Genomic DNA, 15,512 nt, shown 5'->3' with positions numbered 1-15,512 from the left:
TTAGTGCACGATGTCGAACGAAATAACGGGTGGCGTGGGGAGACAGTGAAAGAATTTGACTATATACATTGTGGGAACACTCCGCAAACCGAACCAATGTGCATAAAGACACCACTCAGTTCTGACGCATTACCAGGCAAACACATGCCTTTTGGAGGAAGATAGAGCTCTAGTGTATACAGCACGAAGTGTTTGCTGTGAGACAGGCGCGACACAAACCAGACAGCGCAACATCTCACTTCTTGTTCAAAGCATTGACCTTCTTCGCATGCTCGTAAACAAGCTGTTTGGCCTCCGCGTCTTCCAGAAATATGGTGAATCCGTCGTCGTGATTGCTTCCATAGGAGTAGCCAGAGTAGCCAAATTGCCAGTACATATCCGGCATCTTCTCCTTCAGGCTAGTGGCCTGCCATAGTCCGATGGCTTCAAGTCTGGTGACGTTCGAGGTCTTGCTGAGGTATTCTTGCCTCTTGTCGTCGGTCAGCCATCCATACTCTTCGTGTACGACTGGCTTTCTAACGGCACGGGAGGCTTCGGCGTGATCGATGATCCATTGGTTTGCCCATTCGACGCTCTTGGACCACCCTATTGCAAGTCTAGTCAGTGTAGCTCAAAGAATGATAGTGTTGATGCCTGTCGAAGGAGTTATACGTACAATCGGGATATGTATGGAAGGTACCGAAGTCGATGTTCTTGAGCGCCAACTCCTTGTCGTAGTCGCCACCATCGTATCCATTATAGAAGCCATCGTCACTAGGCCTGTTAAAGCCTCCTTCACCACCCCATGTAACAAGATGGTCCTTGTCAAGCGACTTGACATATGTGCTCATCTCATCGATCCACTCGGTGATCATGTCAGGAGTGCAGTTCTCGCTGCGCGGCAAGTTTCGCACACCATCAGCACCGCATCGTGGCTCGTTCGCCAACTCCCACGCCATGATGGCCGAAGACTTGGCGTAGCGTTTGACAATCTCCTTGACATACTTCTTGTACGCTTTCTTGATGGCTGGGACATGATAGAACTAACAAAGGCTATGTTAGTCTATGATCATGTAGGCAAAGACTGTGTGACTTACATCGTCATGGTACTTGTAGCCGAGATTGGTCGTGTAGACATCCATGCCACCATAGTCGGCCCAGTTGTTCGTCAAAGCAACGATGAGCTTCATGCCAGTCTTCTCCGCAGCCTTCACGACTTTGTCGAACGATACTAGGTTGATCTCCTGTGTGCCGTTGCTCCACCATTGCAGGACGTTCGGACTGGGACCAGCACCTTCGCCACCGTACTGTGGTAGTCCGTTTGCGAGAGTCGTCCTGTTGCGATCGTTGAAGCCCCATGTCCTGAAGACGTTGAGTCCAGCCTTCTTCGCGGCACCCAGGCCAGCCTCTACATCGGATTGGAGCTGTGGAGTTTCAGTAAGTGTGGCAAGAGTGAAGTGAAATATACTGACGTCGTTGAACGGAAAGTAATAGGCATTGCTACCTGCGAAGTAGAAATCTCTTCCGTCTAATTTGAAGGCGTTGCCTTTGGTTGTGACAAAGCCAGCGGGTGCTTTCCTGCTGACTACTGCAGCTGAAGTACTAGTAGCCAGCAGTAAAAGCGAAGCAAGGCCGTAGAACATCTTGGTTAGTCTTTCTGCTTGAGTGTGTTTCCTCATTTTCTACGCGTATTGCAAAGATATGTACCGTTTCGGTTTCTGAGCATTCTGACGCTATACCACTCTAGACACGGAGAGCCATCTCACGAGATCATCTTGCACTCCGCATTAGTCTTCCCCGCGATATATTGTGATCGCAATGGCCAAGCATCCGATCTGGCTGCTGATTGGTGCAAATGGACTAATTAGAGCTTCCGCACATGAACCAGATCTTCCAGAACATTGGTATCCGGGGAGACCTACAAAGAAGTATGGCAAACTGAGTACGTGGAAGAACGGGCCTGTAGCCATTGCTCACAGCAATTTGCATCTCTTGGAGCTCCAGGCCACGTGCCGAAGTAGATTGTGGCTGGCATGCGGATTAGTTATCAGTCTCGCTTTAGTACTCTTTGAACGCGGAGGCACTCTTGCCATGCCGTTGATCGGGCTCTCAAGGTCTCTTGGTTGCGGATAGCGCTACGGTCCAAGTGTGAAATTTGGTGCGTCCTGTTTGCCACGGGCGCTCTCAGCTACGCATCATTTTCTTTAGCCATCATGGCTGATGCGCGAACGGTCCGCAAGGGCGAAGATGCTCGCAGTCGCGAGGCGCGAGGCTGTGGTGAAAGCCCTCATATGTACACCGCGTGTTTTTAAGTGCATTGCTCCGAATATGGTTCGTATGAGTTGCGACAGGACTGCAAGCAAACGGGTTGTGCCTCAACGAGGGTCGCCGGTACCACACAACGCGGGCGACAACGCGACTTTCCACGTCGTGTGACAGCCTACAGGGGAAAAGTTGACTATCGCGTGGCGTTGAGCTGTATGAAAACGCTAGGACGAGAAGAAAAGATGAAGCAACACCTGGTGTGAGGAAGTAAAGACTGACGGGGTCAGAACGCGTACCTTAAACGGTGCTGGACCAGAACGTCTTCATACGCGACGACACGGACCGTCCCTCCATGCCACTTATCTCTTCAACACTCAATAGAACCACTCCGTGTAAGAGTCGCGACTAGAACGCGTTCGTTTCAGTTGCAGGCACATCTCAATCGTGCCTCGTGTTCATGACGCGACGATGGCTGGGTGGGAAAGTAGCCGACGCGCCAAGACCCGCGATGCGGCGCGAAGTGGAGCGAAGCTTCCTCTCGACCGCCATGACGAAGCGTTCGACTGTGTCATCACGAGAACACCCACGAATGCTGTCTTTCTACAGCACTGCGCGGTCCTGAACAACTGTCAGATCCACAGGGGGAGTGTTTAGGCTATTTCTCCGGACTGACTACGTTTCCGAGCCAGCTCTCCGTTCTGAGCCGGCTAATTTTCCGGACCGGCCACATTTCCAGACTTCGTGCGCGCGAATATCAGGAGCGAGGGCATATGCGACAAACGCTCTGCAACACTACTTATCTCTTCCACCACCCCCTCTTCGGTTTCGCATATTCTTTTCATTGTGTCGTTAACCCGATCGTCCAAGTCGCGCAATCCGAGGTCCGCTTGTCATGCGGCATGCCGGCATGGCTGGTCGATGCGATGGCTTTATGAAACGCCGTCAGATCGCGTGAAATGAGTACCTTGATTCACGATCACAAAGAGAAGGAACGCTGTTTATGAGCGAAAGAGGATTGCATTACTTAGGATTGAGCTCGGAAGAATTTGGAGATGTCAAGACCGCTATATGAAACTGGGGAGACAGCATCTAAACCTTGGACTCATCTGTTCGTCCGAGCGAGTTCGGGTCGACATTCTCGGCCTCATCGTACGACTGGCCATCTTCGTCTTTGATCCCCGTTATGTGCGTGACAACCTTGGCTGCGAAAGTATCGCAACTGACGTTCATTGCAGTTCGGAAGCGGTCGAGGAACCAGTCAATAGCGATGACGACGGCGTACATTCCGGTGATTGGGATGTTGACACTGGAAGCAATCATGACTACCAGGACCAAACTCGAACTTGGAATAGGTGTGGTTCCGATCGAAGCGAGAGTCGAGAGTAGAATGACAATGATGTAATCGGCACCGTTCAGGGTGATGCCTTGAGTGGCGGCCAAAAATACGACGACGATCGGGAAGTAGATCGCAGTACCATCCATGTTGATCAAACAACCGAGAGGTACGGCAAACTTGGTTACTAACTGTGTGTCAGTGATCGCGATCGACTACTTATAATCATGGAGACTGACCTGTGATGGGAATACCCTGCTTCAAAACACAGCGAATGGTAACGGGCAAGGTCGCAGCGCTGGAGGCGGTTCCCCAAGCGGTAATCCATGCTGGACTCATCTTCATCCAGAACGTGTACGGGTTGGATCTGGTGATCGCGAAGAAAATGATGGGAATTACAATGAAAAGGTGGATGAACATGCCGACCAAGGTGCCACCAATCAAAATACCCAGGTTCGTCCCAATCTCAGCAATATCGAGACGGAACAGATTCGGCATGATCAAGAAGAACACTCCAATAGGCGCAAGGTGGATCAAAACTGTGATGACCTTGAGGACGATAACTTCGACTTCTTCGACAGCTCGATGAATCGCACCTCCTGGCTTGATGACATATCCAAGGACGACGGCCGTGACAAGTACCGAAAGGAGGGCATCGGTCGCCAGGGCGTTGACGATGTTGTTGGGAACCAACGAGAAGAACATGTCTTCGACGACATCGTGGATGGCAGTTTCTTTCCTTTCGTCCACAAGCTCTTTGTTCTCGTCGTCCAGATCCAGAGCACTTCCTGAGACTGGGTTCATGAGTTTACTCCAGACCAGGCCGACCAGTAGGGCAGAGTGTGCGACAGCGAGGATGGTGGTGATGACGTAGTAGCCAATTGTCCAGCGAGCGAGTTTACCCGCTGCACCTCCTCCCTGTGTCATGTTGCGCAGACGTTGGATTGCCAGGATCATGGCGGTGACGATCATTGGAAGGACTGCGATAATCAGCTCACGCATCTAGAGAGGTTCCATCGCAACATACCGACTGCCCTCAATGCGCGCAACCAAAGGTTACCTGGGATGGCAAGTATCGTGATGGCTGCGTCTGGCACTTCGTCTACCGTGGTGGTAACTGCCAGACCAATAGCAATGGCTAGAAGAGCGGCGATGATGATCTGCCATACTGATCCTGGCGTCATTACTCTCTGCACAAACGTCTTCTTCTCTTCTTCAGCAACGGTCGGCCGTGGCATGATGTCTTCTGACGGTGTGCTGTTCGGGCTCGAGGTGGTGCGAACAGCAGCCTCGCCGTGCTTTACTTCGGCTTCGCCCATGATTGGCAGATTCTGGGCAGGCGGAAAGAATAAAGACTTCTTCGGATTCCGAGAGAGTGGTGGAACAGCAGTCGAGCACGCAGTTTAGTCGGTCACGCACAGCCAGGACATCTTATACACGAACCCCGCCCCTTGGTATCTGCAAATCACTTGTGTGGCAACCAAGAGATAACGATTCTGTTACCAATACTTCGGGATGCTACCGTACTTTCAGACAACGCCCGACCCCAGTCTCCACGGCCTATCACAAGGACAAGCCACTTGGATCCGCGGGCATCGATTCGCCATGTCTGAGTCTAGGTCGCGACGGAAAGCCCGACAGTAGCGCAGACTATCTCCCCAGGCATTGGAACTCGACCCTTGGAACTGTTGGCGGCGCTGGTGACTATCGAACGAAATGGAAGGTTACAAGCAAAGTTGCGTTCCGAGTTCCGTCTCGTCCTGTCTTGGCCGAACAGGGGTCGGTTGACCGGCAGCGTTTTGCCAAGCCATGGCTACACCACTCCACTCGAGACATGACATGCTATTGGACCAGACACGGATAACAGAACACTGTGGGGAATCATCATCCACGTTTGTGTGGAGGAGTGCGAAGCCTTGGTGCTTTCGTCGCGTGTGCATCGAAGCTTGGCCAGCGGCGCAGCGCGTCTGGGCGCTTGCTGCCACCGCGTATGCTAAGATGAGGAACATGATAAGGCCATAGGGCAAGTGTCGGCTCAAGAATACTCGGATATGGGAAGGATGAAGACTTCCAAGCTCGTTATCGTGTCAGCATGCGCACCACTGAGACACGAGGCAGGTAAGATCAATCGGAGATGACACGGCATCACTTCGTCTCTATGAATTCAATGCTGATCATAGGCACCTTCTTACCAATGGATCGCTTACTTATTCTCGAAAAACTATAATCATAAGGGTTCCGTCTGCCTGGATGGTGGGCCATGAAAGTCCCATCTGCATGCATTTGCGGATCGACCAGGCAATTCTAGGTACGCGAGCGCTCACTGCAACGACACCCACGGCTTATCGACCCATAACAATGGGTGTGGATCATCTAAAACAACTTCTAGCGCCTAGATAAGCTGCTTCGATATGCAACTGGCTTGCAGGCTCCGCTATATGTGTTAAGCCAAGATGTTACATCTTCGAGGTAGGCACACTTATCAATTTACAAGCCTCGTCACAGCGACATAAATGGTTCGCCACTCATCTTCCGCGAGAAATCTTTGACCTTTGTCGCCTCGTACATTGCAGACATTGCCTATCTTAGATCACAGGCAGGACGATCACATTTGAGAGTATTAGTGTCAGCTTACGTGCGAAATATCAGGATGACCTTCACATCGTCAGGCCCCACACTGTAGGCAACGTTTACTGCGCAAAACCATCAATAGAAACGCTTATCATGTCCATGCCAGGTACAGTAATACACTCTCTTCCTGACCGACGGCTAGTTCAGGTCCCCGCCCAACCGCCGGCAGGCGTATTCCTGCAGCTAATAACGCCCTCGATCTCATCCTCCGCCTCGACCGATATACCGTCGACTGGATTTCACTTCTTCTTCTTCTTTGGTGAGGACTTCTTCGGTGAAGCTTTCTTTGGAGAAAGGTTCCCTACGATAGTCGCTCTAAGCGTCGCGTCCTCCGCAGCGATAGTCAAGTTATAGTCATCCGTCGACGTCGCCCTCCATTTCATGAATGAGAGAATCGGCGCCAGGGAAGTAGTATCGAGATCTACGGGGATCAAAACTTCACTCGCCTCGGTTCGATCCCCCGTAGGCCATCGATGCAGGTCGTCAACAACGCGATACCTGTAAGACTGAGCCAACAGTGGTCCTCTCCAATATTCACCAGCCACCTGACCAAGTAATGCCATTACACATTGGTTGTAGGGTTGCTTGTTACCAAGAGCGTTACTGTCATGCCGAACAGTGATCCGATCACGTAGTTGCCTGTTACCTTCGCGGAAGCAGTCAAAAGTTGCGTCCCCACCGGAAGGTACACCGTTCACGAACAATCTTAGGTCTTCGCGGTCGATGTGCCGCTGGCAAGGTAATCCATAATACTTCAGCCAAACAAAACGTGGCTGTGAGTAGTCAACTGGGAAGAAAATACAACGAGAATGTAACCAGGACGGGCGAGCGCTCTGTCCGAAGTATTGCAAAGTACTGCATAGCGGTGCGTGCTTCTCCGCGTCTGCAACACGGCATGCAGAGGAACAGTAGGGCATGTTGAGGCAGTGCATGCAGAATTCGGTGCTAGGTTTGGGACATATGCCGCAGCAATCTCCGAATATTTCAACCGCGTTCATTTCGATCGATTACACAGTCTCTCAATGGGCGCTGTATTGATATAGGCATCTTCAGTTCGACACAATCGTGTTCGAGCGCGATTACCATGCGACGTCGTCATGCGCATTTACTGTGCTTGTGTAGCAGACATCAGCAGCACCCGATGTTGACACGTGCACGAATGACGAGGATCTGGTCTCCGGCTCTGCAAAAATAAACCAACCATACATCGCACGATGATATTAGGCTACAGTAATCAGTGCATACTTGCTCGTGGTCGTGGTACAACATACGGAGCGGACTCTTTGACGATCGCGGAAGCCGGACACAAACTTACATCCGATCCGGGCAAGGCGTGCTACGAGGCATCAGTCACACAACAACACTAGAGATGAGCCGGTGGTTATAAAAGGGAAAAGCAAGACCATATAAACTCATGAAGCCAGATACTCACTCACTACCAAACGCAACAATGTCTCAATTCAAAGTCGCAATTTACATTTACCCAGATGGCGACCTCCTGGATTTCTCGGGTCCAGCCGAGATATACTGCCACTACCACGACATGGAAATGGACATGAGTAAACCAGCTCCTTTCTCAGTAACCACTTTCGCCCATCAGAGCCCCGTCACGTCCATCTCCAAAGCCATGGTCTATTTGCCGAACGCCACTTTCGCCGAAATGTCCAGCCGCATTGAAGAATACGACATCTTGGTCATCCCCGGCGCGCACGACGAAACCATCAAACAACTCATCAGCAGCAAAGAGGGCAAAGAGTTGGCTGAGCTCATCCGACGATTCTCAAACACGGAGCCAAGGAAAGAGACGGGCAAGAGATTCCTGCAATCAGTCTGCACTGGAGGCCTCATCCTGGCGGCTTCTGGAGTACTTGCAGGCCGTACCGTCACAACACATCATTTGTCGCTCGACCTGCAGAAGACGCTCGCCGACGAAGCTGCGGGCGGTGATTCGAAGATCAACGTTGTGAGGCAACGATGGTCGGATGCGGGTACTACTGAGGCGGGTGTGCGCATTGTGACCGCTGGCGGAGTCAGCTCGGGTATCGATACTTCGCTATGGGTTGTGGGGCAGTGTTATGGATCGAAGGCGGCGGAGATTGTTTCGGAGGTCTCGGAGTTTGACATGAGGCCAGCAGCGTGGGGAGTAACTCCAGCATAGACGGTGTTAGGGCAAATTGTGTTACAAAGGAGATCTGATTGGACTTGATAGAACAGTAGAAAGCGCGTGTAAAACTTATCGCAATAGAAGGCAGAAAGACAAACTTGAAGTAACGCAGCAAGACTTGATGGATGCTTTCTGATGAGGTCTACCACCCTACCGTCTGGAGCACGCAAGGCTAGCCATGAGGGCTAGAGCAAAATTCAAGAGAGATCACTGCCATCATGCCCAACATCCGATAGCTGATAGTTTAAGTAAAGAGTGAATCATGCGGCCTCATCCTCAACACCGTCTTCCAGACTGTGAGGTACAGCATCGTCTTTGGGACTATCTTCCAGGCACTGAGGTATGACATCGTCTATCAGCTCGGTAGCGGTTGCTTTGGCAAGGCGGCCAACACGCTTCGCGGAGTTGATCGATGAGATCAATTTGAGTTCGCGAGCCTGCTTCTCAGCGCGCGCAACATCCTCGAGAAGCCTAGCTTCCGTGGCTTTGCGCCTCCTGGTACGGCGATCCATCTCCGCTTGAGGATAGTACTCAATGCCCTGTTCCTTCCATTCTATGTTGCGCTTCTCGACCGCCGCACACTGTGTTCTGAAATTTGTGAGGTGCTGTTTGGGGGTGGCGCTATTTTCCACCGCATTGTGACGGTAGCGCCACGTGTCGGTCGGCATAGGTATGGAATCGGGATCTTCCAAGGCCTCTTGTTCCCAAAAGTATTGTTCCTCGTCATGATCTTCCTGGTATTGTTCATAGCAATAGTCCTGCTCAGCCCGTTTAGCTTCGAGAGAGCGGCGGACGTGGACCTGAAGACGCTCGGGAAGAGCATTGATATCCTGTTGTATGCGGTCCTCTTCATCGTATCGTTCAATATGCTTACGGCGCCAGTACTCGAAGTTTTCGTAGGCCTTGAGATAGCTGACATTGAGCTTACGTTGCTCCACCTCATCGAGCTTCACGGCAGCGAAGCGATGGGCGTTTTCACAAGCCTCGGCCCATTTCAAGATAACCATGGGCTCATCGCCCTGTATTCCTTCCCACCATGCGCTGTTCGCATCGAATATCCCGGCAGGAAGCTTGCCTCGCCAGTCCGAATCATCATCCTCATCTTCGTAGTCTTCTTCCACTTCTTCTTCCGGGCTGAGGTGAGACATGCAATATTCATAAGCTTGTCGTATTTCCACAAAACGGGAAGTAGCTACTGCTTTGTTGACTGCATTTGTCTTGTCGGGATGATAAGCTAGAGCTAAAATCTTGAACCTCGACCGAACCGAAGTTTCCGATGCCGTTGGGGCAAGGCCCAGAGCTTTGAAGAAGGATGCGCCTGACATATCGAATTTAGGCGCAATGACTTGTACTTTGGTAGTAGGGTAGATGTATTCGGAGAGCGCAGGTTGGTTGAGCGAAGAAGTAGGGGGTGGTCGTGTCCGGATGTGAGTGTTGGAAGGTACAACACCAGGGAGCTTATATGCACACGATGCGTTCGTGATGTTGATTCACTACTGCAAATTACTAGAGTGGAAGCCACTGTGCGCTTCCAGAGATTGACCCAGCTGACATTGTGGCAATGAGACGCTGCAGTGAAAAGCAGTAGACATACGCTGAGTCGCAAGTGGAATGCGGATAGTGATATGAGTACTTTCACATCTCATATTGAGTCTGCAAACCTGTCGATGTCAGAGTCTTGGACATCCAAAAGGAGTTTGTTAGACTAACTCATCGATGCTTTTGTTCCATTGTTGCGGAGACGACATGGGAGACTACCATGTACAACACATCACAGGTGTTGCGAAATCCCCCTCCATCCTGTGTAGAACCAGAAGTCAGTACTTGCATACTCCATGAGTTGACAATAATGCTTGAAGATGGCCCTAGTTCCAGGATGTGTCCTCGATTTGAGCGCTTCGATGAACTCCGGCGCGACAGCGATCGGCCAGATCATCGTCGCTCGCAAGGCTGGATGAGTAGAAGTCTCCAACGAATATTGAAGACCATTCCGGAGTACTTCAGCCGCCCTAGCAGCATTGATGTCGTCCGGCGATGGGTTGGCAGAAGTAGGACAGCTCAGCGCTTGGATCTCCACGAGGAGGGCAGATAATAAGGACGGTGGCTTAGGCATTTCTTCAGCAGGCCGGACAATGGCTGCGAAGGGACCTTTTCTCAGCATGTCGGTCACACTGGTGAGTACATAATCCATGCCGCGTGCTAGCTGCAAAATCTCTACCAGAACGTCTAAGTTGTACGCATGCGCGTCAGCAAATGCGTTGATAACAGTCATTGATGCTGCAGCGAAGATAGCATGGCAGTTCGAAGGCCCAATGTTGGCAACGGCTTGATTTAGACCCGTGAGTGCTGCGCTTTGATGTGTCGAGGCGGCCATACGAAAGTGTGTGGCCCTGGAGGTGTTGATGTAAGCGAGATGATTCGCGGAAAAGGCTAGTATGCTGTGTAAGAGGAAAGGATACTTGAAGGCTTGTTGTGGAACAGCGAGCCCCCAGATTTGCTTCACGTGCTCGGTGCCCGGCATAGTTTGATATGCATGTGCGGTATAATGGTGCGTCAGTTCCAAGTCCTGCATCCAGCCTTCTTCTGAGACACCTGCTAATAATGGAGATGCGCTCCCCTCTTGGATTAGGCCCGTGTCCAGTGGCGTTGTTCCATTTCCATTCGTGGGTGTTGACGCGTTCATTGGGGTAGGATCGTTACGTGGAGATGTTGTGTCTACACGGCTTGGACTTTGGCTTGCAACCCCCAGAAGGCTGCACTCGACGTGATACTTAGTGCAAGCGCCACATGGTCTACTCTCATCGCACTGAATGTGGGTAAGTATACGCTGACGCGACAGACTTGGAAGGGGAAGCTACCTTGACGCGTCTGGCTTTGCACTGTGCGCATCCCGAACGCGTCTTCTTGGAGCCAAACCTAGGCATTCGTGCGAGCTCAGATGCACGTCCCGTCCGTACGTGAGTGGATGGATGAATGCGGGCTGGGGTGGCGCGGTTGGATCGCGCTCTCGAGAACGAAAGCGAGTGCGGGCGGAGATCGGAAGCTTGAACGTGATTATGTAATTGCCTCGATCACGAGATGCTTGGCGCTTCTCCCGCTGTCATCTCGCCTACCTTCTTCAACATGCGTCTCAAACAAGAACGTACGATGTCATGCTAGACTCTGTTCAGACAACACTTTCGGTAAATTGGACCGGGAGTTTTCGGACGAACGAGAGGTTTAGGGGCGAGTATTCCAAAAGGACTTGTGGTCATCGTGACCTTGTGACAGTTCACCTTCATGAGTACTACATGCAGTAGTGTTTACAGCAAGACGATGAAGTCTGAACATTGAAAAATGGGAGAACAAGAATGCCATGACACGCACGTGTATACGCAATGCGACAGAACTATCTCGGTGTACGCAATTGTGATCGTCGTAGATGCAAAATGATGAATTGCCGTCTCTTGCGAATGGGATTGAACATTGCGCACTAGTGCTGACATGCCATCATTCTTACGTGCACCCTTACGTAGTTGTTTATGTCAAAGCAGTCTGTAACATCGCGCAAGATAGCAATTGTTGTACGGTTAAGCTTCGGTTCGTTCAGTTCAGCATCACCTCGCTAGTCTGGGTGTACTACAACTTGCAACACCGATGTGGGATGCGTACACCGAGCCTTTTCAAAGACTGTCTTCTGCGCACGCGTGGCACATCGTGTATATGATTAATAAAGTCGAGTTTGACTAAGAAATAAGGCGCCGGGAGCGTCGGGATATATCTATCAATCGGCGCTACTGCGCATCCGCGGCGCGGCCTCTTCTCCGTCACGTTCCTACCGAAGTAATCATACTACGTTCAACAGTCCGCCATGATTTATGGTCGAAACGCTGTTTTGACATCCGTGTGTCGGGCGTGTTCAAATGATGGTAACGCGATGAAGTTGTGACAAAAAGCCTTTGTTTCATACTGACCAAAGCACCATCATGTGTATTTGCCCGAGTTCATGTGGGGGTTGAGCGCATCATACCTGCTTCTAGCTGCAGTCAGTTGCACACTTTAATGAAATCAGATGAGAACGCTGTCGACGACGCTAGTAGCTTCCATGAGACTTGTCGTCAGCCACAATCGCGAAGCCGTTACACGTAACCGTATGGGGCCGAGAACTCAACGATTGGTGTGTCCGTGATCGCGATCAGTAAACGGTCATACCACGGACCTCCTTGGGAATCTGCCGTACAATCCCAAAGCGAGTGAACGATGCGTTTAATTCCTATAATGATATGTCAATGCGGTCGTAGAGTCGACAAGTTTGATGCTACCTGCAGGTCTTGGGAAACCGCTCGCCAAATCTGCCATAAGGGAACTGAAACGCAACAGTTTACCGTACGGGCCGGCGGTGTCCATCAGATCTCTTATGCTTTGAGCTTGCCTAGCTAGTAGCACATGGATTGACCGTGTATCTTTCCGCCAAATGACAGGGTTGGAACCAGCGACGCGCATTGCTGGAGAGCTCGGCGTAATGGTACGACTTGATGATAGTCAACTCGCTCCCCGTGGGGCTAATGCTATCCTGCGTCATCCAATTCCTCTGCACACTCGTTGTCTTGTAAGTTTCGCGGCCAGGCAATCATTCTTGTCTCCCCGGTTGTCACTCCTTTGATCATGCTCGCTGCGCACCGTACCTATATTGTGGCCATTGCCACTTTCGTATTAGTGGCAACACTCTCTTTCTATGCATTCCGCGACCAAGGTGTATTTGTCGTGGCGAGGATCACGCGTCCGTATGTCAATCCAGGTCCTTCTGTAAAGCCTCTTTCACTGACACTCAGTGTAGATCATCGAACCCAACCCTCCGAGACACGGTTGCCAGTTTGTTTGCGTCCATAAAACACGATCCGAGCGCGACCAGGTATGTCGATCCGTCCGGTACATACTATGAGGGTGGAAGTGAGACGATTTGGACGAAGCCTCTAGGCAAAAAAGTCTTGATAGTGGACATCGACACGCGTGTGCCGACTGGCGAGAATGAGCTTCTCAACCCAGAACGCTTAGACTGGGAGAATCTCAAGACCGAAGGCGCCGGCCTGGTTTCCAACTCCATCTTGAACCATTATCTGTACGCCATGGTCCACGGCTACGACTACAAGTTCTATCAAGCGCGCGACATGAAGGACCACTACAACACGTGGATATTACCCCACGTTCTGCGCGAACTGATACCTGAATATCAATTCGTGATTGTAATGGATGCCGACGTTACGATAGCGCATCCGGACGTCCCCTTCGAGTGGATGTTCAATCGCTGGGGCATCAAACAGCACACATCCATAGCTCTTCCATGGGATACCGAAGAAATCCGCGATGAAGGGTCGATTAGCCTAGACAGCAAGGGCATGCGCGTCCTCAATACCGGCCTTGTGGTTGCGCAGAACTCGTCCACGACTTTGGAACTACTGGATGCGTGGCGCGATTGTACATCCGAAACACGCTACAAAGGCTGCGCGAAATGGAGATACGAATGGAGCCACGAGCAACGCGCCTTTTCAGAATACATCCGCTACGACTTCAACAAGACGCCAGAAACGATCGTTAGCATACCCTGCGACGATGCCGTAGGGTGGCCCGGTTTCCGCCAGGATATGCTATCTCGTCCTGGTACCGCCAACAAGGATATATCGGATTGCAACGGGAACTTCGTTAGGCACTACACAACCATGGGAAAGACTCGTGTCAAAGATGCGAGCGCGTCTAGTGTGATGCAGATGTTCAGCGATGCGCTGCAGAAGAGTATCTTGGCAAACCCAAGTGAAGTCTGGTACAAGGAACCGGAAAAGGAGACCGAAGTGCTAGATGATGTCACGTGATTATGGAAGGAAGGTGTACTTAGAGTCTTCTTCTACCTAGATAGCTTTTTAGTAAATATACACTTTATATAAATATACTTATATACTTAATAGCTAGTAGCTACTTAAAGTAATAATTCTACTATCTTTATTATCTTTTTATAAGACCTTTAAACCTAGTATTATATCTACTTCTTACGCCTATAATATATAATAATAACTACTTCTAAGTTTTACACTAAAGTTTATTACTTATATAATATTCTTATAGTAATAGTAGACTTAGGTTAAGTAATATAAAAATTATATAATACTTTAGTATTAGCTATACAACGTAGTGTACTTAAACACTTTATTACTTCTAGCTAGTAAATAAGTGTTTTTAAACGCTAACTACTATACTAAAGTTAATTTAGCTTATATACTATTTTAATAACTATACTAGAAAAATATTAATTCTAAAGAAGCTTTTAAAGAATACTTAACGCTCTAAGCGTAATATATTAGAATTATTATAGTTTAGGTTTTCTATACTTAACTTTACTTTTCTAATAAATTATAAATAATAACTTTTATTACTATCTAAGTTAGACTTAAATTCTTTAAACGCTATACTTTTAATTACTTAAACTACTATTTTAGTAAGTAGCTTCTTCTAAAAAGTAATTACTAGTAACTTTAATCTTTCTCTAAACGCTAGCCTAGTACTTATACGTTACTACTAGTAGAAGGTACTTTTATTATGTATACTACTAGTATAAAGGCTTTTTTTCTACTTTTTTACTAGCTATTCTTTTTTATAATACACTTTTAATTAATAGTACTACTTTAATTTTATATAATATACTATACTATATATAGTTTCTTCTAGATATCTTAGTCTACTAATTATCTATCTATAATATCTTTCTTTTTTACTTACTTTTTCTAAGGTACTTCTACTATACTAATATATAGAACTAATAACGCTTTTATAAGTAGTAACTAAACTATACTTAACCTTAACTAGCTAAGTTCTATCTAGCTACTAGCTTTTAGTAAAGATACTATTATTTATATATATAACTTAGTTACTTACTTAAATAGCTATTCTTTTTACTTTTTTATTACTACTAAAGTTTTATAAGTTATATATAGTATTATTAAAACTTTTAAAGTATCTACTTTATTTTATAACTAATACTAAGTAAACGTAGTACTACTTAAAAAAGATATCTAGTTTATTCTTAGTTTATAACGTGCCTTTTTTAAAGTAAATAGTAAACTAAGCTATTTTTTTATCTAGTTAGCTTACTCTAAAGAATAAAAGAAAGCT

The 15,512-nt window shown here is 48.8% G+C and overlaps 5 protein-coding genes across 5 annotated transcripts; 2 read left to right on the top strand and 3 right to left on the bottom strand.

Moving 5' to 3' along the window:
- Positions 1 to 235: 235 nt before the first annotated feature.
- J4E92_000450 (uncharacterized protein) lies at positions 236 to 1,658 on the bottom strand (the record flags this gene model as incomplete). Its single annotated transcript, XM_051491867.1, has 3 exons — positions 236 to 585; positions 656 to 1,022; positions 1,077 to 1,658. 3 exons carry the CDS (start codon positions 1,656 to 1,658, stop codon positions 236 to 238), a joined length of 1,299 nt encoding a protein of 432 aa, XP_051357379.1.
- Positions 1,659 to 3,333: 1,675 nt separating this feature from the next.
- On the bottom strand, positions 3,334 to 4,896 carry J4E92_000449 (uncharacterized protein; the record flags this gene model as incomplete). Its single annotated transcript, XM_051491866.1, has 3 exons — positions 3,334 to 3,764; positions 3,817 to 4,557; positions 4,605 to 4,896. The coding sequence occupies 3 exons, from the start codon at positions 4,894 to 4,896 to the stop codon at positions 3,334 to 3,336; spliced, it is 1,464 nt and encodes a 487-aa protein (XP_051357378.1).
- Positions 4,897 to 7,658: 2,762 nt separating this feature from the next.
- J4E92_000448 (uncharacterized protein) lies at positions 7,659 to 8,366 on the top strand (the record flags this gene model as incomplete). Its single annotated transcript, XM_051491865.1, has 1 exon — positions 7,659 to 8,366. One exon carries the CDS (start codon positions 7,659 to 7,661, stop codon positions 8,364 to 8,366), a length of 708 nt encoding a protein of 235 aa, XP_051357377.1.
- A 266-nt stretch (positions 8,367 to 8,632) lies between these two features.
- On the bottom strand, positions 8,633 to 10,746 carry J4E92_000447 (uncharacterized protein; the record flags this gene model as incomplete). Its single annotated transcript, XM_051491864.1, has 2 exons — positions 8,633 to 9,506; positions 10,205 to 10,746. The coding sequence occupies 2 exons, from the start codon at positions 10,744 to 10,746 to the stop codon at positions 8,633 to 8,635; spliced, it is 1,416 nt and encodes a 471-aa protein (XP_051357376.1).
- Positions 10,747 to 12,916: 2,170 nt separating this feature from the next.
- Positions 12,917 to 14,218, top strand: J4E92_000446 (uncharacterized protein; the record flags this gene model as incomplete). The annotated part of the gene is made up of 2 exons (XM_051491863.1): positions 12,917 to 12,960; positions 13,189 to 14,218. The coding sequence occupies 2 exons, from the start codon at positions 12,917 to 12,919 to the stop codon at positions 14,216 to 14,218; spliced, it is 1,074 nt and encodes a 357-aa protein (XP_051357375.1).
- Positions 14,219 to 15,512: the final 1,294 nt, after the last annotated feature.

This window comes from Alternaria infectoria, assembly GCF_024043175.1.
Source record: "Alternaria infectoria strain BMP 0036 chromosome Unknown scaffold_1, whole genome shotgun sequence".
NCBI classification, from domain to species: Eukaryota; Fungi; Ascomycota; class Dothideomycetes; order Pleosporales; family Pleosporaceae; genus Alternaria; species Alternaria infectoria.
This window is presented reverse-complemented; position numbering and strand designations above follow the sequence as displayed.